Genomic DNA, 23,203 nt, shown 5'->3' with positions numbered 1-23,203 from the left:
GACCCAAATCCACATTTCGGTCAGTGTCCATAATCAGTAATCTAGTAATGTTCTCTCTTTAGCTTGACATTTCTTTAGCCTGTAGATATCAGTAAATAGGCTAAAAGTAATTTTGTTTATTGAACTATAATATTATAAAGCCAACGTCTAAAGTTGTAAAGTAAACATCTATGTTCTGTAAATACTTGCAGCTTGAGACGATTTAACAATAAAGTGCCTTTCTGTGTTTGATACCTTTCCTTGCTGTAATGTAGTTTTGGGTACATTTTTATGATTACTGAGCAGTATGTTTAGGAGCTGATCATTAGGGTCCATACAGAGTATGAAATGCAACATGCAAAATGGGGCGTGTGCATGTAACTCAATTGTCCATGTTATGTTTAAGTTGTTATGTTAAAACTGTCAAGGAGAGTTAAGTCTACAGTATATGCATTATACTTAGAATATATGCCATGGGTTACATGTCAGTTTCTCTTATCAGTGGAAAAAAGGATGGGGCTCTATTACAATAGGATCTACCACACCATGTTAAAGTGTGGTCATTGCAAAAGTGCATGTCATGTCACAACATCTAAACTACTACAAATGAAAATAAATGCACCATAGACTTCGTGAATCATATCTACAAATAATGATGCACAATAGAAAATTGTAGAAAATATAGTGTAGTAGTATTATATAACTTTTGGTGAAATATAATCCCACCATTGTAAACGCCTAATTAAGTATAACCCTTCAGGTTCAACCACTATAATAGCCCTGTAGGCATGCTTGCCTTGCATAAACTCAGCAGGTGTGTTATATTCAAAAGAACAGCATTAGCCACAATACAAATAATTACTTTAATGTAGCCTTTAAAAAAATGAGATGTGGATAATATACAGTATATATATTGTGTGAATATGGACAATAACATTGTAAGAACACAGAAGAAAGTAAAAGAGCAACTGTAAAAGATTCCAACAGGATATTCAATTTCCACAACAAACAAATAATCTCAGTCTAGAGAGTGATGAAAGCCTAGACTAGTAAAGGAAGAGAGGGTGACTGTCACGAAGCCAGCACAGTGGCACAGATCACTGACATCCACTGAAGCAACAAATTAAGGTTGTGTGTGTACATAGGAAACTTGTCAATAGATCAAACAGTTCTCAAAACATTTACATGTTCTTTTTGACGAAAGGTTAATTATGTGTAAAATAGAAACAACAAATCACCAGAGCTTCCTGATGTCTCAGCCGATGACCATTATGCTCTGAGTCACAAAGTCATTGTGAATCCAAAATGTCAACGTGTGTGTGTGTGTGTGTGTGTGTGTGTGTGTGTGTGTGTGTGTGTGTGTGTGTGTGTGTGTGTGTGTGTGTGTGTGTGAGTGAGTGCGTGCCTGCCTGCCTGCCTGCCTGCCTGCGTGTGTGTGTTTAATGTGTCAACAAACTGGGCTGTACTCATCCAACAACAGTGTAACAAGAAAATGCTACAGTAATGGAATTTCTGTACCTAATAACAAACAGTAAAATACTTCAGTGTCAAGTCTTGTGCTTTTATATAAACTAGGAATATGATACTATGCTACGTCCAGCTATGTACAAAACATAGGTGTAGTTTTTATTAGGTGTGTTAAGAGGAAAGCTATGTTAACCTTATGTAGCCTATAGTGCATTTGTATATTTAGGCCTACATGATTTTCATGGACAGGATCTCGAGGCGAAGTCGTGGCGGAGAGGGTATATAGCTCGGTGAGCTATAAGGGTTGCTTCACTGCTTTTTGCAGATGATGTGGCCCTGATGGCACCATTGGTCCAAGACCTTCAGCTCTCACTGGACCGGTTCGCAGTTGAGTGTACAGCGGCTGGGATGAGGATCAGCATCTCCAAATCTGAGGCCATGGTTCTCAGCAGGAAACCAATGGATTGTGCAGTCCAGGTAGGGAATGAGACATCACCCCGGGTGAAGGAATTGTACGAGTGAGCGGAGGACGGAGAAGGAGATCAGCCGGAGAATCTGAGCAGCAGTATTGCAGTCGCTGTACCGCACGGTTGTGACGAAAAGAGAACTGAGCCAGAAGGCAAAGCTCTCTGTCAACCGAGCAATCTTTGTTCCTACTCTCACCTATGGTCATGAAGTGTGGGTAATGACGAAAGAATAAGGTCGCGAATACAAGTGGCCGAAATGACTTTTCTTCGACAGGTGGCTGGCATCTCCCTTAGAGATAGGGTGAGAAGTTCAGTCACACGAGAGAGACTCGGAGTAGAGTCACTGTTCTTCACCTGGAAGGCACAGATGGAGGGATCACATCGATTCACTGGCCTTAAAACGCCTCGGAATCCCCCAGGAGGAAGTTATAATGTTGCTCTGGAGAGAGAAGTCTGGAACTCTCGGGTAGAGCTGATGCCCCTGCGACCTGACTACGGATAAGCGGTTGAAGATGGATGGATGGAGGCCTACATCATCCCTTGGTGTTCTGTTCAGTATGTGAGTTTAAATGCAATTTAAATTGTAATAGTTTACTTAGGTAACTTTTACGTCATGTTCCCTAGAAAAAAACAATAAACATTATAATGCAGACCAGGAATATTCTCACGGCTGTCCTCACACTCATACTTATATTGACACTCAATATAGGTCAGATAGCTCAAGCTCAGATAGGCCATTAGGCCTATTATGAGAGAGAATATATAGAGATTGGTGATTGGTCAATCACGTACTACCCCAAAAGGATTTTAATAATAACAATAACAAAGGCAATTCTTGCAAAAATAATGCTTGGAATGGATTCAGCATCATGAAAACCCCCTAGTTTGACATGTCATATGCTACTTTTTTTTTTTTTTAAACATATGTTTATTGATTTTCTTTAAAGTACAAAGAAGTATTTTCAAAACAATTTACATATTCCCCCCCCCCACATCCACATGGCAGCACAAATACAAACAAAATCTTATCAAAAAATGATTTGACAATAAATACAGAATAAAAATAATAATGACAAAACGAAAAATAAAACGAAAATAAAACACATTACATACAGTTAAACAAAACACATTACATACAGTTAAACAAACAAATGCACAGTTCCCTACCCCCACCCCACAGCTGACTACTCCAATTAACCACTATACATCCAAAGCCTCTTCAATATCCGTCATATGCTACTAAAAGCATGATGAAATTTATACAGGATGTTAATGGTAGTCTACTGTTACATATTATGCTAATTACTCAAATTGCTCAACGTGCAACTTTTAGCAACCAAGCTTAATCTCATCTTCTAAGCCTATAGATGACATTTGAATCATAAATGTTTATACTAATCACCATTTCTGGGTTCATGAACATTCCAGTAGACTACAAATAAACCTAGGCCTACGATCCAGGGATAATCTTATTGTTGACCAGGAGAGGGCAGAAATAGTCTACAATGCTTGTAACAGAGCTTCAGAGGGTAACCCATAGAGTAGGCACCTGTTGGCCTGAGACTAATATGAATTTAATGCAGGGGTCAGGACCTATGCCTTTAAACATTGCCTTTGTATTAAACTGTAGGATAATTTTCTGTGTGTGTGTTTTTAGTTAATGAAATAGGCTATTCAATCAATCAATCAATCAATCAATCAATCAATCAATCAATCAATCAATCAATCAATCAATTGCATTTTTATAGAGCTTTTCCAAGTGCTCAAAGCGCTTTACAGTTGTTCATTGTTCATTAATTCATACATTAGGTGAGGCGTCGAACAGTCAATGCCAGCGTCCTCACTTCCCACATTCACACACCAATGGTGGCAAGCTCACACCGACCGTCTCATTGAAGCCAATGTAGGGTTCAGTGTCTTGCCCAAGGACACTTCGACATGTGGACAGGACTGGGATTCGAACCGCCGACCCGGCCAGGGATCATTGGACGACCTGCTCTGCCTCCTGAGCCACAGCCGCCCTCTGGGCACTTACAATTTACAATTTAGGCATTTAGCAGACGCTCTTGATCCAGAGCGACTTAAAGCATGTCTTACATGACATTAAAAAGTAGTTATCATGAATCGTGTATAAGCTAAGAACGTAACAGTGGAGTATCATATGTCAACTATACATACTATACTATATTATATATTAAACAATATACATGTGTACTATAAAGTGCTATGACTACATAAAATGCACTTAAAGAAGGCAAAAAAACCTAACACACACATTCAACCTGACTTTCTAACAGAGGTGGAGGGTCTCGTTAATTGTTTTTATTTGCCGATGGGTTTTCAGAATCATCATGACTGGACTAATCTGAGAACACATGGTCAAAACATAAAGGAAAAACAGCGCCCTCTTTTCCTTGCAACAGTTGACCTAACCATTAATACCTCACCGCTAGGGGCACTGTAACTGTAAAAAAGTCAACAGTCAGTCAGTTATAGTCAGTTAGTTAGAAAAACGTTTCACTTGTGAGCATCCTATGGTGAGCATGTAACCGTCAGTCAGTGCAGCTGACTACTTGACTAGTTAGCTTAACTTTCTAAGTGAAAAGAATGTATAGCCGCACACTCATAGCTGCCGTACGTGCCATACTGCCGTTTTAATGAGGATTGAGGACACAGAGACGTTGCACAGAGACACCAACGTACGTTTCGGACAGATAATACTGCCTTCTTCAGGGTGAACTTTCCCGTTGGCTGGCACCTCACAAGGACCGGTTAGGTGTGCTGTGCATCCTTTTGCTTATAGCTTGACTTTGTAGCCACACTGATGTGTAAGACAAAGTCATATTGTCTGCTTTTATTAAATAAACATGGCTTAATCACAATTAAGTTAGCCGAGCGTTGGTTTTGATGTCTTAAATGTTTTAGTTTTGTTTGATACTCTGTTGTGTAGTTAGTTAGTTAGCTAGCATAGTCTGCAAACTAGTAGGAACCCCGCCCCCCTACATACATACACACACACACACACACACACACACACACACACACACACACACACACACACACACACACACACACACACACACACACACACACACACACACACACACGCACACACACACACACACACACACACACACACACACACACACACACACACTGCACACACACACACACACACACGCACGGTAATAACTTAGTAAAACACCTTTACCAATTGTTTTGTGGAGACAATTCTATTTTGATGTTAATGATACAGTTGCTTTATTGCTTATATCTAAAATCATCATTTGTATGGCTTTTGAAGTTTTATTCTGTTCTTTGTGCTAATGTGCTCTGTCTTTGTTTAACTGGTCAACATGTTTGAACTTACACACCCTTATATATCTCTGTTTTGCAGTATGCAATTGGATGGAGATGACAACCTAGCTGCACATTGACACAGATTCCAATTATTCAGCAGACATGAAAGTTAAATGGACATCAAAAGAGGTGAGTCCTTCTTAGAATCATTATAACAGACACATGTCATGGATATTTACATTTTAAAGGTAGTGTAAGTCCTTGGTTCCCAAACGTTTTCATGTCAAGGACCCCCAAATTGACACTCATTAGCCTGCGGACCCCCATTTGAAAATATATGCCAAGGGACCCCCATAAGATTATTTTTTTTAAATTTCCAGGGCCCCCGGTTTCACCTGAATTAGGTTACGGACACCCTGAAATGCCCCCAATAAAGAAGCCAGGTTGAAAGCAGTTAAATATCAGTTGTACTAATGCAGATACAAAAAAAGTGGGCAAAGTGCACTGTTTCATTCAAATTTAGTGGGAAATAAAGTAGCAAATATCTGATCTTGAGCAGGATATACCAATTAAAATGGACAAACAATAATGTTGCAATGACTGTAACACTGTAATAATTGTTCCTAACACTGCCAAAATATTTTGTGCTGTGTTTTTGCTGCTACAGGGGAGAACAGACATGCAGTGTATACGCAGATGGAAGAAGCGACTGGACTCTGACGTGAAGGGGACGTGGACGAAGGAGGAAGATGATGAGGTGAAGCATGAAACAATTAAACTGATTCAGAGAAAAAAGGTAAAATACTATTTACAAATATATCCTAGTGATTGTCTTAATTGTAATCCGAATTAGCAACAAAATTAGCCAGGTAGGTTTAAACATGTTTTCGTGAGGTCGGGTGTATTACATTGAATAATGATAGACTTGTGTTGTGAAATATCTACACAGTAATTCTCAAAAATATAGATGAAGGTGAAGCTGAAAAGTAGCAAACGTATGGAGAAGGAGGAGAGACACCGCCACTTGCTGGTTCAAGAGTTTTATTTAAATAAGAGTCATAGCAACATTTCAGCCTTCTTCAGGCATAGTTTGAGAATAAGCTGACATTTTCATTAAATATACAACCAATCGCATATAGTAATCATTCATCAGATAGCAGCTGTGAAAAACCCAGTCATGTGACTTAAGGTGCAGTACTTCTGTAGAACATTCCTAGTATATTATTGAAAGTCACCAATTACAACAATACAGGGAATAATATTAAAGTCATGCCATAAAAGACAAGCAATTGAATATTAAAACAAGAGTGGACATAAAATGTAAAAAAAAAAAAAAGACTACACATAGAGCACCATGTGTAGTTTTTTTTTTACATTTTATGTAGCACCCCCTTGGTCAAGAAGTTCAAATCAATAATTAAATGACAATATATTTTATATGGATTACAGCATAACATTTAATAATAGTTCGTCATTCAGCCCTTTCGGGGGCGGAGCAGGTCGGCGTTTGTCTGGTTGTCATAGGAACGCGCCCATTATTCTGGTGGTACTGTGGCGAGACTCCACAATATATACCACATAGGTTGAAACACAAGTTATAATGCTGTTAATCCTGAACTTCTTGCCAGTATGGGGGTGATTAAAAGAGGACGTCTTGTGTGTATTGCCACACCGGGCGGGCGTGTGTGTGTGTGTGTGTGTGTGTGTGTGTGTGTGTGTGTGTGTGTGTGTGTGTGTGCTTGCGTTACCAGTACCTCTTGCCGTTTCGTGGAAGTTGTGGTGTTCTTCCGTGCTCACCTGGTGTCCATTGCAGATTAAAGCCCATTTAACATAATATGTGTTTGTGCTTCCTACACTCAGTTGATTGAACACGTTCGAAAATACGGCCCAAAACATTGGACTACTATCGGTACTCACCTCAAGGGCAGGTCGGGGAAACAATGCCGTGAACGCTGGCATAACCAGCTAGATCCGTTGATCAGAAGAGAAACCTGGACTGAGGAAGAAGATTTGATCATCTACCAGGCAAATGCCACCCTGGGCAACCGGTGGGCTAAGATCTCCAAGCTGCTTCCTGGAAGGTGGGTTGGCTTGCACAGATTTTGCACAGGGAAACAATAAACACCAGAGATTTTGATGCAATACTCATGTCCTGGAAAATAAGTAGTTATCCTGGAAGATATTTTATGTATAAAACACACATTATTAGGTTTTCTGCCAGGCAAGAATCAGGAGGTGTATGTGTGTGCAATATCTTCTTTTTTATCTGCCTCCTGGAGACAGGACCTCCCGGGTCTTGACTTGATCATGTGACTATATAGAATGGATAATGTGTATCGATTTGCGTGATGTTTGGACAAAATACGTAGGAGTAAAAAAATAACAGTGCTAGAGATTAGTTGTACATCGACAGACGGAGGGAGGGAGGGACGGATGGATACAGATACACACACGGATGGACAGACGGGGCAAAATATAAAAAAACATCACAAAGCAATGTGAGGGTGTTTAAAGGGCAGGGTTGATTGGAGGAGGAACAATTGACCAAGGATGATGCTTGAATATATGAAGAAGACATTTGCTAATAATGGTCATTCTCAATCCCCTATGCATGCAGGACAGATAATTCTATAAAGAACCACTGGAACTCTAGCATCAGACGTAAGGCTGAGTTGGGAGCCTACAAGGACGTGGAAATTCCTCTGGATAATAATCAGTCTGGGCAGGAAGAGGTATGCTATCCAGAGACAACCAAGATTAGCTTTAGCTGGACAAATGGCATTTCATGGTTTCTTTTCACTAGTCGGAAGAAACACACCATTGGGAAGGTTTAAGGAATTTATTGACAGTAAAGAAATGAAGGAATGAATGAATGAAATCGGTGTGTAGGTTCCAGGGGGGGTCGCCGACCCTGAGGTCGTATGGCGCGCCCCCCAGCAGGAACCTGAGAAATGGGAAAAGTAGGGGAGAAGAGAGTTTTGTTTTGATAGTTTGTTCCACTTTGGCAAAGTCAATGTAGTAGCTCCTTTGAGGGGAGTAGGGAAATGAGCTACTATGGAGGTGAAAAGGGAGGGGGTGGGATGTGAGAAGCCAGTAGGAAGGTGGCTTGTGTGCGACACAGCGAGGCAGGCGAAACATGGAGGATTCTGGGTGGTACTGGGCAGGTATACATAGGGACAGGTAGATTGGCGTTGAGGGCGGAGAGTGGCGTGAAGGGCAGGGTCAATGTGTGTTTCTCTGCCTCCTGAACATCTGTTGTTCCAACTCCATTTAATCTACAGTAGTGAGATGCATTCATATGATATGTGACAAACATTACAGTCCCATTGATAATGAATGGAGAATTTTACGTCATAGTGTCTGAGCAAATCGGCTCTGTGCCTATTTTATGTCATGATGATGTACGATTGTACGATGATAAGAGCGCCCCTCACTTGACACAGGTGTGTATTTTGAGGGGCGCTATATACAGCTTTTGTCCACATATTTACCATTAGCAATGAAAGGAGAAATTAGGTCAAATGTTAGGAGGCAACAGGCATTCTGATTGGTCAGTATGAGATGATGCATGATGATGTACGATGATAAGAGCGCCCCTCACTTCACATGGGTGTGATTTTGACAGTGTGTTACAACATGGTGCCACTCTGCCGGATTTGACACAACCATAATGTCTCATTGTGATGTTTACAATGCTGTATTATCCTTTGTTGGGCTGGTCTGTTTTTACAGGTGGACGTAAGATGTGATGACAATAAGCCAGAAGCTCCAGTAGTGGTAAGATAACATAATGTTTTGAGGGGGGCTAGCCCCTCCTATATTCAGCTATAGTGTCGATTTTTTAAATGCCATTGACAATGAATGGAGAATTTATGGCATACATTCTTTTAGATGTACGATGTTAACAGCACCCCTCACTTCACACGGGTGTGATTTTTCATTTCATTAATTGAAAATCGGCATCTCCCTCTATCCCTCTGTCTCTCTCTCATACACATTTTTCTCTCTCCGTCATCCCACAGGCAAAAACAAACATGATGTTACTGCTTTGCCTTTATTTTTTCCCCATAGATCAAGAAGAAGAGCAAAAAGAAGCCACAGAAAAAAATCAAACAGAAGATCAAGATCAAGAAGGAGAAGAGCAAAAAGGAGCCACAGAAAATAATCAAACAGAAGATCAAGATCAAGAAGGAGAAGAGCAAAAAGGATCCACAGAAAATAATCAAACAGAAGGCGGTGATCACTCCTCCTCAGACCTTAGAGATCACCTATCACAGTCCTGCCTCCAGCACCAGCCCTGGCGTTGCACTGCAGGGAACTCAGCCAGAGATCCAGATGAAGCTGACTGATGCAGCCCTGAGAATGATAGCCGAGGACATGATGCCCCTCAGGTGACTGTTCAGGTCTGAGTTATACTTGGGTGCACATGGTGTCGTGCACTTAAAATGGTGCACGATATGGCACTAAACTAAAGCTCAAGTTCGCAGTATAACTCGGCTAATGTTATGAGCTAACTAGAGCTACACAGTGATTGAACCAACAAAAGCATGTTGGAAACGAACGTGCCGCGAGGTTGTCACAGAGAAACATACAAAATGAATACGAAAAAATAATAGCGAAAAACTAAAAAATGGGGGGACAGATGCACAACGGAGAGCGCTTGTTTCACCTGGCAGTTAATGATACGCGCGTCACTCTTGTTTAATCAGAGTTATTTGTTTTCACAAAATACACGTAGAAAAGGGACAGTACAACAGAAGACCAGAAAAACAAGAACAGAGGAGAAAAAATAAAAGAAAGGCAAAGAACACACGTCTGATTGATTATATGTATGTTTAAATTACACACACACACACACACACACCAAACCCAGCGACCAGGGGGCAAAGTTCAATAAAAATAAAAAGATATATATATATTTTTCCAGATATTTCTTAAAACAAATATGAAAGCACAATGCCAAACTGAATGTGATTACAGAATTATCTAATATGTTTGATGTTGTGTAACAAAAACTTTATATTAGGCTCGGCTTTCATCAGCATTGCACACAGAGAGTGGAGACTTGATGAACTACATCTGGCTATGCTAATCTGACTAACAGCAATGGACTTCTTTCATTGTTCACAGCATTGTGGAAGGTGTGGGCTTCAGGTCCTTCATGTCCACCATCTGCCCCCAGTATAACAAGCTGTCCCAGCGCACTGTGGGCCTACGTCTCTATGATGATGTGGAGAAGAACGTCAAGCCCCAGCTCATCCGAGACCTCAAAGCCTGTCTGGCAGTCACAGACGGGCAGGCTTTCATCCACGTCACCTATGACTTTTGGGCAGGGGGCAGAGCAGGTGTTCTCTCCCGTACGATGGAAGACCCCATTGTCTCCGTGCAGCTCCACTTTGTGGATGACAAGTGGCAAATCCGCCAGCCCATTGTGGCTTACCGCCACGTCACCCACAAGACCCTGAGCAAAGGCGTAGCTCAGGAGCTGGAGGGTGCACTGTTGAGCTACGGCCTCTTTCCACACAACGTCGGCTACATTCTTACAAGCCGGGCTAAGGAGGCCGTGCTGGCCAACGACATATTCTGCAACTATAAGATCATGTGCTCCTCGTCTCAGAGGGGGGATCCCGGCGAAGAGGAGATGGAGGTGTTCTTGGAGGATCAGGTGCAGGCCTCCGGCGATGAGGAGACAGAGCTGTCGCCATTTGCAGAGCTGCAGATCGGTACCAGTGCCCACTGCGTGGCGAACATGCTACAGCTGGTCATCAAGGAGGCACTGAAGAACTCTCCGGTGGTGGACAACTTGCTCTCTCAGGTCCACAATGTTGTGGCCTTCTTCAGGAATAGCGCCTACTGGAGTGAGGTGAGAAAGGACATGCTGTCCAAAAAGTGTATAGAGACATATTGTAGCATTGAACAAAATGTAATCTGGTTGACGGATTCATATAGAATTTCATATGAAAAGATGCAAGAGAGTTGATCATCTTTTATGAGGTCATTTTGGTGTTGAAGACAAAACATTTTGTCTGCAAGTATAAATGCCTCAAGTCTTTGCACTCACAAGCTTGTATCTGTTTTATGTCATCCAGATACTGCTGCAGCAGTGCGGCTTGGCGCTGTGCCCACCTACCCAAAACCATTGTTGGAACTCCATGATGTTGTCCATGAAGCGGATGGTGCAGGAGTCAGTCTGGAAAGCCATCATAACCCTGCTGGCAGTGGCACGCGCTGAGGCCAGGGACTCAACCTTCGACCCGCCTCTGGTGAATGTCAAGCGTGAACAGGTGGTCGACATTCTGGGTCTCCTAATTCCATTTGAGGAAGTAATCCAGGTAAACATTTTGTATCAGTGCTGTTGCTATAATGTGTACACTGTGGAAACATTGTTTACAATGTTTACTCTTTGTCGATTGTCGTCCTGACCCAGGTCCTGACCCAGGACCCAGGAAATGAAGTCACCTTCTCCTTAATCATTCCCTGTCTTATTGGCCTGGATAAGATCCTGGAGAAGCGTACCACTACCTACACCCACTTCTCCAAGGCCCTGCGCACAGGCCTCCACACCAACTTCCAGTCCATGATCACCCAGAGGGATATAATTCTGGCCACTCTGCTCGATCCCAGGATCAAACTCAAGGTACTCCCCACTGTTGGTTAAAGCCACTTGAATGTTAATCCGTGAATACCTTTTTTGTGGTGTTAAAGTGAGGTGGCTTAAATACAATAGTTTTTGTAATTTATTTATATTTAAAACCAGTTATAACACAAATTTGACACTAATGACATGGGCTTCCATTTTCTTTCAGCCATTCTCTGACACCAAAGAGGAAGGAGAGACATTGTTCCTAAAAGCTCCATCCAAGTTCCAGGCCCGCTCGATGGCGGAGGCCGCACTGGGAAGCCAGGGAACCTCGGCTTCTACTGTGGAGACCATCAAGGAGCACACAGATGTAATTGTAACGACAATGGGGGAGCAGGCAGTTGCAGAGACCATCAAGGAGCAGGCAGTTGTGAAGGCAATGGAGGAGCAGGCAATTGTTGAGACCATCGAAGAGCAGGCAGTTGCGGAGTCAATGGGGGAGCAGGCAGTTGTGCAGACAATGGGGGAGCAGGCAGTTGTGCAGACAATGGGGGAGCAGGTAGTTGTGCAGACAATGGGGGAGCAGGCAGTTGCGGAGGCCATCGAGGGGCAGGTGGTTATGGGTGTGAACAACGAGCAGGAGAGCAATGAATCCTGCGACAGCAATGACCTCAAGCGCAAGACCATTTTTTTGCTACGAATTGGCCTCCAGCCACCTGCCAAGATGATGAAGACCTTGACTGAACTGGAGCAGTATCTGGCCGAACCAGAGTTGGCCAGTGATAGCTCCAGCTTGTTGTATTGGAGTAGCGCTCGTCGTTTCCCCAAGCTTCAGGACATGGCCAGGAGGTTGCTAGCCATACCGGCGACCTCAGGGGGTTTTGAGAGGCTCTACCCGATGGCTGCATGCATCGTCAAGGCCAAGAAGAGCCATCTGCTCCCTCACACAACCGAGAGGCTTTTGCTCTACAGGGATGCAGTGGGAAGACAGGAAAGAAGCCCAACAGTGTCATCAAAATGTGAATGGTGATGTCACAGCATAAGCTGTCTTCCAGTTATAGAACTTGAGTAAAACGTATGGAGATACTTTTTGATGTCCTCATAAGTATGTGTGATGCTTTAAGGTTCCTCTTGAAGAAATGCTATTTGCAGTATAATACTTTTATATTGATCAATTATAAATGTTTTTTAGAGTTTCCAGAGGAACATTTTACAAGTTGTCAAAAACTGCGAAAAATTACAAAATTGCCAAAGGACACGTAAAGCAAACAATGAAGCAAAGTATTTGGAATGAAAGACATAAACCATGTCAACAATGCCGAACTGTGTTTTACTTTACCTAAAGAAAGTAGTTTAAACATTATCCATTTTCTGTCTTGTTTGTTCTCTTACAAAGCTGCTAGAGTTCTTGGCACTAAGATATCCTGTTGGATGTCTCCGTGTATTGAAATGTTTTACTCATTGGCTGGATGTATTGTTACTCTGTGGGAGTAACCAGTGCTGTAACTTCCACTGTGCACCTTGAATTTACAGTATAATGTTATAGGGTTTATGCTATTGTATTTCTTGCTCACCTGCGGTGTACCTCATGGCTGCTACGCCTAGCCTAGTAAGTTATGACCTGCTGATAAACACACCAACATTCCCAGCATTCTTATTCATTCATTATAAACCGTCAATTCTAGCTAAGCTAGGAACTGGCATAATGTTCAGTCATGTACCTGTAATGGCTGGAGATGAAACTGTATGATTTTGTTGTTTTTTTCCCCATCGATCCACACTTTTGTGTTATGGATATATAATATTCACTACTTTTACTGTACTGTGTGGTAAGCATAAAATGTAAGCACCTTCACATGAAAAGGATTATAGCTATAGTTCTGCAAAACTGTTTTGTAATTCGTTTTTCTATGTCCAAAAAGCTACGTTTTTTTCCTATATTGTTTTGTTGTCCTCTTTGTTCTGTGACTGTGTCTCTACTAAAAAGCAATTATCACCCTCAAATTGCACCTTTCTAAACTAATTTTATTGTATATATGGAACATAGCCTAAAATTGCACCTTCTTAAACTAAACTGTGTCTATATGGAACATAATTACTGTGAAGCTGTTCACAAAAATGTTTACCTAACTTTGCTACAGGGAAAACATGCACAAATTGCACATATGTTACTATTTTTCTATCCCTGTGTTTTTTTAGTTGTTTGAATATTATGCTATCTATGCCCCTGAATTGTCTGTAAGGAAGCCAAACAAAAATAAGTTTTACTCTTAATCTGTACTCAAGATGTAACATAAACGTTTACACACACACACGCACACGCACACGCACACACACACACGCACACGCACACACACACACACACACACACACACACACACACACACACACACACACACACACACACACACACACACACACACACACACACACACCATTGGTTGCTAAGATTTACGTCATACTAGGAACGCCTCTATTTGTAATTTTCTTCCGGTGTCATGAGTTGACCCGAAACGTTTCTTCCTGTGCCATGTGTTGTGCATGCATGCACGAGCCATCCTCTTTAGTCATAATCAAATGTGATTTCATTGCAGTTATGAGAAGATCTATAAAGGGAAAAGGATAACGTTTTCCACTGTCGGAAATGAATATGCATGGAAGAAGCATATTAAGTGTAATAACTTATTAAGGCAGGCATTAAAGTAACGTTAGCTGGTAAGGTAAGCTATCCGTTTCGTTTCCAGACATTACTTCCAGTGGTAACGTTTTTACCAATCAGCTGTTAACTTAGAGACGAACACGTTAGAGAACCATGGCACTTTACATGAAAGCTGCCGACGTCCTAGAGAAAGTGGAGGGGAAACAGGGCGCAGTGAAAACCTTAGTTTACGAAAGCAAGTTTCAGAACGTCAAGCAGCTCTTCGCCTTGGTATGCGAGACTCAAAAATATTCATCCATTCTGGGAGAGATCATCGAGTCCACCAAGCTGCTCAAACAAACCAAACTAAGAATACATCTGGCCAAGGTGCTGTTGCATGACCTGCTGATCGGCAAGGGGCTGAAGTGCGGCGGGTCCTTTAAAGTTGTGATGATGAAGCATCGGTGCCGACTCGAGGCAGAACTGGCCCGCATGAAGATAAAACGGAAGGTCAGCAGGAACCAAGACCTGCTCCCCGCCGGCGTCCAGCAATCTCCAGGCGACCAGCTGCCGAGGTACGTGCGTGTAAACACTCTGAAGACGACGGTCGACGATGCCATTGACTACCTGAAGAGGGAAGGTTTCAACTACTTGGGACAGGCCAACAGGATAGGTGATTTGATCCTCAAAGATAAACATTTTGTGATGGACATGGACCTCTCGGATGTGCTGGTCTTCTCACCCAAGACACACTTCCACGACCACTTCCTGTACAAGGCTGGTCACTTCATTCTGCAGGACAAAGCCAGCTGCCTCCCTGCCTATCTCCTCAACCCTCGTCCAGGTTGCCATGTTATCGACGCGTGTGCTGCTCCTGGCAACAAAACCAGCCACCTGGCAGCCATCATGCATAACAAGGGGAAGGTGTTTGCCTTTGATTTGGACGCCAAGCGTATGTCGACCATGTCCACTCTCCTTCTACGTGCTGGCGTCACATGTCAACAACTGGCCAATCAAGACTTCTTGAAGGTAGACCCCGATGGCCCTCTTTATAAAGATGTGGAGTATATTCTACTGGACCCCTCATGCAGTGGATCAGGTAACACAGTGTGTTTAGATCTGTATATTATTTACCCCCATTATTTGCAAAAAACGAAGTAGGAACATGATTACAATTATTGTTTTTGTTTTCCCTCCAGGCATGGTGTGTCTACCAGGCGATGACTCCACTGACCAGAAGAAGAAACGGAGTCGTCTGGCTTCTCTGGCGTTGTTCCAGAAGCACTGCCTCAATCACGCCATGAGATTTCCCAGTGTGCAGCGCCTGGTCTATTCCACCTGCTCCATCCACACCCAGGAGAATGAGGAGGTTGTTGCTGAATGTCTGCAAAAGAATCCAGGCTTCAGGTAGAGGACAGACACACACATTGACACCACATACCATGACAGACACTTTCTCAAGAGGCAGTGATCTGCAGACAGTCAGTAGTGCTGTCGCCTCACAGCTAGAAGGTCCTGGGTTCGATTCCTGCTGGGGAGTGGGGACGCTGTGGGCCCTCCTCCACGTCATCAGTGCCCATACCCGGGGTGGGGTTGGCGAAAGGGCCTTTCTGTGTGGAGTTTGCATGTTCTCCCCGTGTCCCCTAGGGTAGGTACCCTCACAAAAACATGCAGTAATCCTGGTCTCTGAACTACCTCCCCCTGGCCAGCCGGGGCGCCTGATGGAGGGGAAAGGAACTGGTCGGAAAAGTTAAATTGAAGAATTTCTTAACGATCGATTAATCTATTTTACAATTAACTATTAACATATCGACAGCAACGTCTTTGCTTTTCCAGAATCTGAATCTGTGTCTGTTGTGTTTCTGCAGGTTGGTTCCTGTGCTGCCACAGTGGCCAGAGCGTGGTCTGGAGCCTCTCAAACAGTGTCTGCGTGCCTCCACCTCTAAGACCTACACCCATGGTTTCTTTGTTGCTCTGTTGGCAAGACGCAGCAAAGAAGAGACTCAAAATCAGGAGCAAGTCATTGAAATTATGTAAGTATAAAATCAATCCTCATATTATATCCTCTGCTCTGGGTAGTGATACAAGCCTTAAGTGTGATAAAAATCTATATTAGGAAAGGTTGTAAGTAACTACATTTCTTTACTAAGCTGAAGACTACTCTGACGAATGAATCATAATACATCACTGTTGTCAATGTAATTTAGCAAACATCCAATGTTTTTTTTAAATTTATTTCATTAATATGATTTTTGTGACTCTTACCCAGTAAGTTTCACAGACAATTTAAAATTGAATCCAGCCAAATAAATGAATAACACTTAAACTGATGTTGTGAAGTGATTTTGATCATTGACTATTATATCCTTTCTTTACAGAAACTCCATCCCAGAAGGGACGGTTGATATTACAGATGACATTGAGGAGAAGACCGTGACAGCAGCCACAGAGGAGCCCAGCAGCAGTGATGAGGAAATGGTTGGGACAGAGGACCAGTCTGCATCTGTACAAGGACACACTGTCACCATGGTAACCAAGAAGAAGAGGAAAAGGAGGAAGAAGAAGAAAACCGCCAAAGTGGAGTGAAAGGGATGTTTTTCAAATGTCTCCATGTATGGTCTGAAAGAGAGTATTGCTTGCAGGAGTGTGTTTGTGTATTTCCATAGTATTTTCTATGTAACATTGCTCTAAGATACAATCTAAATGTGTTATGAGTGATAAAGGACGCAACAATACTAAAGAGGTGTAAATCCATATATTTTGAATTGCACATTACTTGTGCCTTTCATACCCTCGGCCACACCACACCACAAGCACAAACAACTCCCAAGCTCCTTCAGAAATGTGGTATATCCCTGCCTGGGAGATTGCGGTCACACGTGCATGCATGTGTCACAGGAGACAGCAAAATAGAATGCATGCCATGTATGCAAGTATTTGTGAGAGAGAAAGACAGTTATGTGTCGCATTTGGCTATACTGGACAATAGTGGTAATTGCATAATCCAACAAATTAACTATTGACTGTTCAGATTAAATATGTCTGACTGTCTGTTTAGAAAGCAGAGCTTCAATTCGTTTTCATCAGATTTAGGACATTGGCTCCCTCTAGTGGATGAAAGATAGGATTTAGCTGTTTTAACACATCTTTAAAAATACACTAGGCCTATATTACCAAAAGTCAGTGAACACCCTTTCTCGGTCTGAGACTGGGCCAGGCTTTATCGTCCAACATTACTTCTGACTTCACTAATACACATTGTGGCTAGATGGACTCATGGAAGCATATTGCAGCAGCAATGTTCCATGTTACTGGTGAAAAGCTATCCCAGAATACAGGTGAATGTGCTGCATGCAAATATCAAGAATATCATTGTATGTGTCACATTAACCACATGAACCCTATCGTCCCTATTCTAGGCATATCATAGGTGAACATTATGTGAAAATAACTCGTCTACAAGCTCACTGCGTCACATCGAGGCCTTAGATAGGCTATTTGAAAAAGGAGGGGACCAAGTATAGACGAGAAGTATGTAGGGTTTAGGTGGTTAAGATGTACATTCAGTAAGGCACTAATTAATAGAAACAATATAAAGGGACAGTCTTGTCCACTGACTTTGATCATGTAGTTTAATTCTGTTATACATCTGCCCTCATCTAAAGCTATGGAAGGAATGTTTAAACTCAGACTGTTGCTTGTTCATCTGTTAAGTAGAGTAGAATTTCTTTCTTCAGAAATATCTGAATACTAATCTGATTTCCACAACTGAACTCCACATGCAGCCAATGCATACTGTTACCATAACCTCTGAACTTAAAACGAGATGTTTTTAAACCATGCAATTAAAAGGAATAACTTCAAATGTGTGCAATGGGAAATGGTCTGTGGATTACGTGAAATTAGAGGTCCGGTGAAGATGAGTCAGAGTCAACACTACCATTTTCCATTACGTATAAACACACCTGTTTCTTTTTGCAAACCAAAACCTTCATATGAAGTAAGTGTGATGCAATGGAAGGCTGGAAATAAGCCACCATTTAACTTAAAAGAGCCTGTGTAATTTTCTCACCTTGCTGTGATTTGATGTGAAAGAGTATAGCCTGTAAATGCAGATGACACAATATTACCATTGTTCCTGTCTTGTGTTTGGAACAACTTCTCCCCCAAATCCTAGTTACACCTATAGGCAGTTTTGACAAATAGCAAAAATAGCCAACAACACATTGTGTACTTATGTAGACCTGCTTTTCTCATTTTTATTTGTAGCCAACACTAATTTAATTGTTTTATTTGTTATATATTTTACTCAAAATAGGGGGGTGCCAGGGTTGATGTGATTAAGGGTTGTGAATTGGGTGACAGATATGGAGATATGATCACAGCTCTACTGTAAAAGAAAGAAGAAATGCATGGCACATTTGAAGCGAAGATGACATAAAATCAAATGTCTACTAACATGAAGCCCAATCATTGTCACACTAATAAATGAGTGTACTTGCCAGTGCCACTTTACATTCCATGGCCACTTTTGTTAATGCTGTGACAGGAAATTAAAAGTTTGTTTAAAAGGGAACAATTCAGATATATAATACCACCAAAATAAATTATTTTGCTGGTCTCATACTAAAAAGAATGTGCCCTTTGTATTATAATGAATAGTTTTTGTTTTATTCCGTTTCCCATGAGAAAGAATGATCTGTTGTAAACACCAGAGGAATGTGATGTATCATATAGCCTACTATATTGGGCTAACAAACTGGCTGATGATGCTGGCCCTTATACGCATGGATGGGGCATGGGGGGAAACAATCAGATTTGTTTCAAGCCTAGCAAAATGAAGCATAAAAATATGTTAACACCATCCATGTATGAGGGCTTGTTTTTATGGGCAAAAAGGAGAGAATGTGAGAATGGACCAAAAGAGCATTTAGAAAGAAGTTAATTCGGTATCGATATTTTTCTGGGGATGGGGGAACTCGTTTGAGATGCACCATTTTATTTATTTAGGCCATAGACAAACATTCATTCTTTTGCATAAGGGTTTTGTCAAATATTCCCACACTCATATCCGGTATCATCATGTCCTATGTGCTGTGCTATGTCCTTCTAATCAAGCCATATTTAGGCAGGATGTTTTCTGTTCTCTGGCATGATGCATTTATTGAGTGATTTGCTGCACTGTCTGATTGGATTGGCACCAGTTTTTCTGTTGCTCAGGCTCAGCTGCCAGCTGCTATGTAGTGGCACTGGCATGGAATGGAAAATAGGCCAAAAATACTAGTATTAGAGTAAACAGTCTAGCTTAGTGTTTAATTGCCAGCTACAGGGGCTCCCCGTCGAGTACGGTGCGTAATTCTGCTGTGGCCACGCTGAGACCAGACCAGACACGAGACACGAAGGCACCATGAGGGCAACACAGTAGGTGACCCCAACAACAGGAGGACCTGTCATTCGGCCGTGACTGGAGAGCCGTGAAGACCCCTCTCTCTCGTCGTCACACACAGCGACAATCCCGCCGGGGACAAACAGCTGGTGGAAAAGACACTGACTTTCAAAGTCTGACTCTGACTACTACCTGTCGACGCGCAGCGATACTGTATATCCAAGAAACTACAGTAGGCTACACCAGACCAGACGAATGCTGTTGCGGACAACTACGACCTGTTCAAACATATTTCGACTTGAAGAGAGCGACTCACAAAGGTAAGCGCTCGTAATTTCGTTCATGAGTGAGGTCTAGCCCAAACATTTAGACTCTCGTAGAGGCTTTTTTCGATTCTGACGAATCTCTCTACGAAAAAAACCTCTACGAGAGTCTAAATGTTTGGGCTAAGTAAGATCTTTGACTCAAAGACTTTGAGTATAAGGTCTAGTCTATAATAGGCTATAGTATACTAATCGTTGTTACAAAGAAATTATCCTAGCCAATATATATAGTTAATTTGATGCAAAAACCCCTAAATCTTATTTGTATGTTTGCAGCCCCCTGTCAGCGTTTCTATAACCACTGGCACTCGAGTCATGTTTGCAGTTTGCACAGCCCTGAGTTGTTGACTTCTCACATGGTGATGTAAGTTTCAACCCTAAATATTTCCTCTAGTAGTAATTTTTTTAAATCAAATTAACATTTCGTTGAACTAGACCTACTACTTAGACTAATACTTTATATGTCACGTCCCATCATTGGCAATATGTTTTTTTGCACGTTTGTAACTTACCTAATGTAATTGCATTATAGTTTATAAAACAAAAATGTTGAGGCCTGTAGTATTTGTTTTTAACACAGTGTTGTTGGTATACCTACCCCCAAACTATAGGAACACAGAAAAAGCTCCACTGTCTCTGAATCCCATTCACAGCCTTATGTGACGTCCACATTTTAAGCATAGGCCTATCACTCATCTTCATTACTGTAATATAATATTATAATGTATGTGACAGTCTGACAGACCTAGCGGTATATTAACATAAATATTAACACAATACACCAGGACAATATAATCCCAATATACATTATTAATGTGTCCTCTTTGGTTATATAGCAGAGGTTCCAGCACTTGTAGAATGTATTTACCTTCATATGTGAACGCATCTGTAAAGGAAAACTTGACAGAAAAAGACTCACTCACTATAAAATAATTAAGGAAAACAAGAAAACATTTAAGTTAAGTTAAGACATTTTTTTTCCTTTTATTTTATCATGCTCATAAAGTGCTCTGTGCTCAAAGTGCAATTAAAAAGCAAACGTTTTGGTCCTAAGACCTTCGTCAGTGCTATATGTAATGGGACATTTTCCTGTTGCACGCTACATGTGTGAAGACATGACACCGGACAGTGTCCCGACCTGATTCCCACGACATTTTCCAGCATTCAAATGAGATCACAGATCTCACTGAACTCCAAACAGCTGGACAGTTGTTCTGTATATGGCCTGCTAAAACTGTAGTAGTAACAGAATTAAAGGTCACCGGTTCGGTCCCTAATTTCAGCTGGCGTTTCCATCAAGTGCCACGGACGTCACATGACCCATCAGAATATCATTGAGCATTACACTGACAGCACCTCTGTCTGCACATTCACTGTGTGTAGAGGATGAGTATCACACACACAGGCCTGACAGTGACATGTATCCAGCATGTCAGACCTATATCTCTGTTTATAGAAGACTAGTATACACGCCTGACATGTATCCAATACGACAAACCTACCATATATTATCTATGTTTATTGGAACAGATGCATGCCTGACGTCAGTGACGTGTACAGTATGACAGACCTATGTGTGTATTATCTCTGTTTAGAGAACAGTATCAGGTGGGATGGCTGATTTAAGTCATATCTGGCCTGGGTCCAAGAAGTTATTGGACTCAAAGAGGCGATGTAACTGCATGCACACCTGTTGCAACAACTTTCATCAGGTTAATTGATGCATTTGAAATGGTCTGATTAATTGAAAATGGAGGACCCTGATGTAAACAAGTCTTATAGTGCTTTTTCTGGTTTTATCCTCGTAGCAGTTTTTGTATTGACCTGCACCTTTGATTGTACTGTACCCATTCTACAAACTGTGAATACAAATTTCAATCAAATATGCACAGGATAAACCATCATCCCCACAAACATTCAAGGAGTTAAAATACGCAGGCCATGTCAAATTGAATATTTGTATTGACGATTTAAACAACATGAATGTCTTATTGTAGTCCACTAAAACACCCAACGTTAAATCACTCGTCCGACAATCAGGTACAGTACATTCCTGTATACAATATGACAGACATACGTGTTATCTTTGTTTAGGGAAGAGTATCAGGTACATGTATAACATGTATTGCAGATCATATCTGTGAAGGCATTGCTAGACTTCACACAAATTGCATGACTCAAGTTGAACCTCATGAAGAAGTTGCAAATTGCAAGACATGTTATATATAGTCAAAGGCCGAATACACACGCGCACACACACACACACACACACACACTATTGGTAAAAGTCGCAACATGATCGCAGCTGAATTTGCAATCTATCTAATGCATAATCATTTCTATTCTAAGAAGCACTGATTTATGGCAGTTGATTTTATACTAATTTTAAAGCATTTACACAATTTACAGTATCGACACACGGAATGAGATTGAGTTTCTCTCCAGTGAAGCTGCTAAATTAAGGATCTATTAATCAGCAGATATTCATTTAATCTGAGGCCAAGGACAAGGTGATAATCTTAACATATTTACTATGCAAGGCAAGGGGGTCAGTTACATGACAGTGACGGATGATGTGATGACACAGATATATAAAGGGATGTGCACACACACATACACACAGTAAAATCCTATTTTAATTTAACTCTGGGAGTCATCTCAGAGTTAAATGAACACTGGATGTTTTGTGTCGAAACACACTAAGAACATGCACATAAACAACACAACCATATACAGTAAATATAGACCAATGATTGGATGCACATGAAAACACACACACACACACACACACACACACACACACACACACACACACACACACACACACACACACACACACACACACACACACACACACACACACACACACACACACACACACACACACACACACACACACACACATACATACAAGGGTATAGAAGTACCCTAGAAAATAATTAGTTATATTATCACAACCTTACACATGGCCCATGGGTAACATTCACATACACACAATGCAATGAAAGCTAACAACTACCCTCAGTCATTCTCACCATGTGAGCCCTCCAATACAGTAGCACT

The 23,203-nt window shown here is 41.5% G+C and overlaps 1 protein-coding gene across 1 annotated transcript; it reads left to right on the top strand.

Moving 5' to 3' along the window:
* Positions 1-14,331: 14,331 nt before the first annotated feature.
* On the top strand, positions 14,332-17,763 carry nsun5 (NOP2/Sun RNA methyltransferase 5). The gene is made up of 4 exons (XM_083770399.1): positions 14,332-15,530; positions 15,631-15,838; positions 16,300-16,464; positions 16,810-17,763. The coding sequence occupies exons 1-4, from the start codon at positions 14,606-14,608 to the stop codon at positions 17,015-17,017; spliced, it is 1,506 nt and encodes a 501-aa protein (XP_083626525.1). The 5' UTR covers positions 14,332-14,605; the 3' UTR covers positions 17,018-17,763.
* Positions 17,764-23,203: the final 5,440 nt, after the last annotated feature.

Source organism: Protomyctophum parallelum (genome assembly GCF_964188405.1).
Source record: "Protomyctophum parallelum genome assembly, chromosome: 7".
NCBI lineage: Eukaryota > Metazoa > Chordata > Actinopteri > Myctophiformes > Myctophidae > Protomyctophum > Protomyctophum parallelum.
The sequence above is the reverse complement of the archived record's forward strand: the minus strand, read 5'-3'. Positions and strand labels throughout refer to the sequence as shown.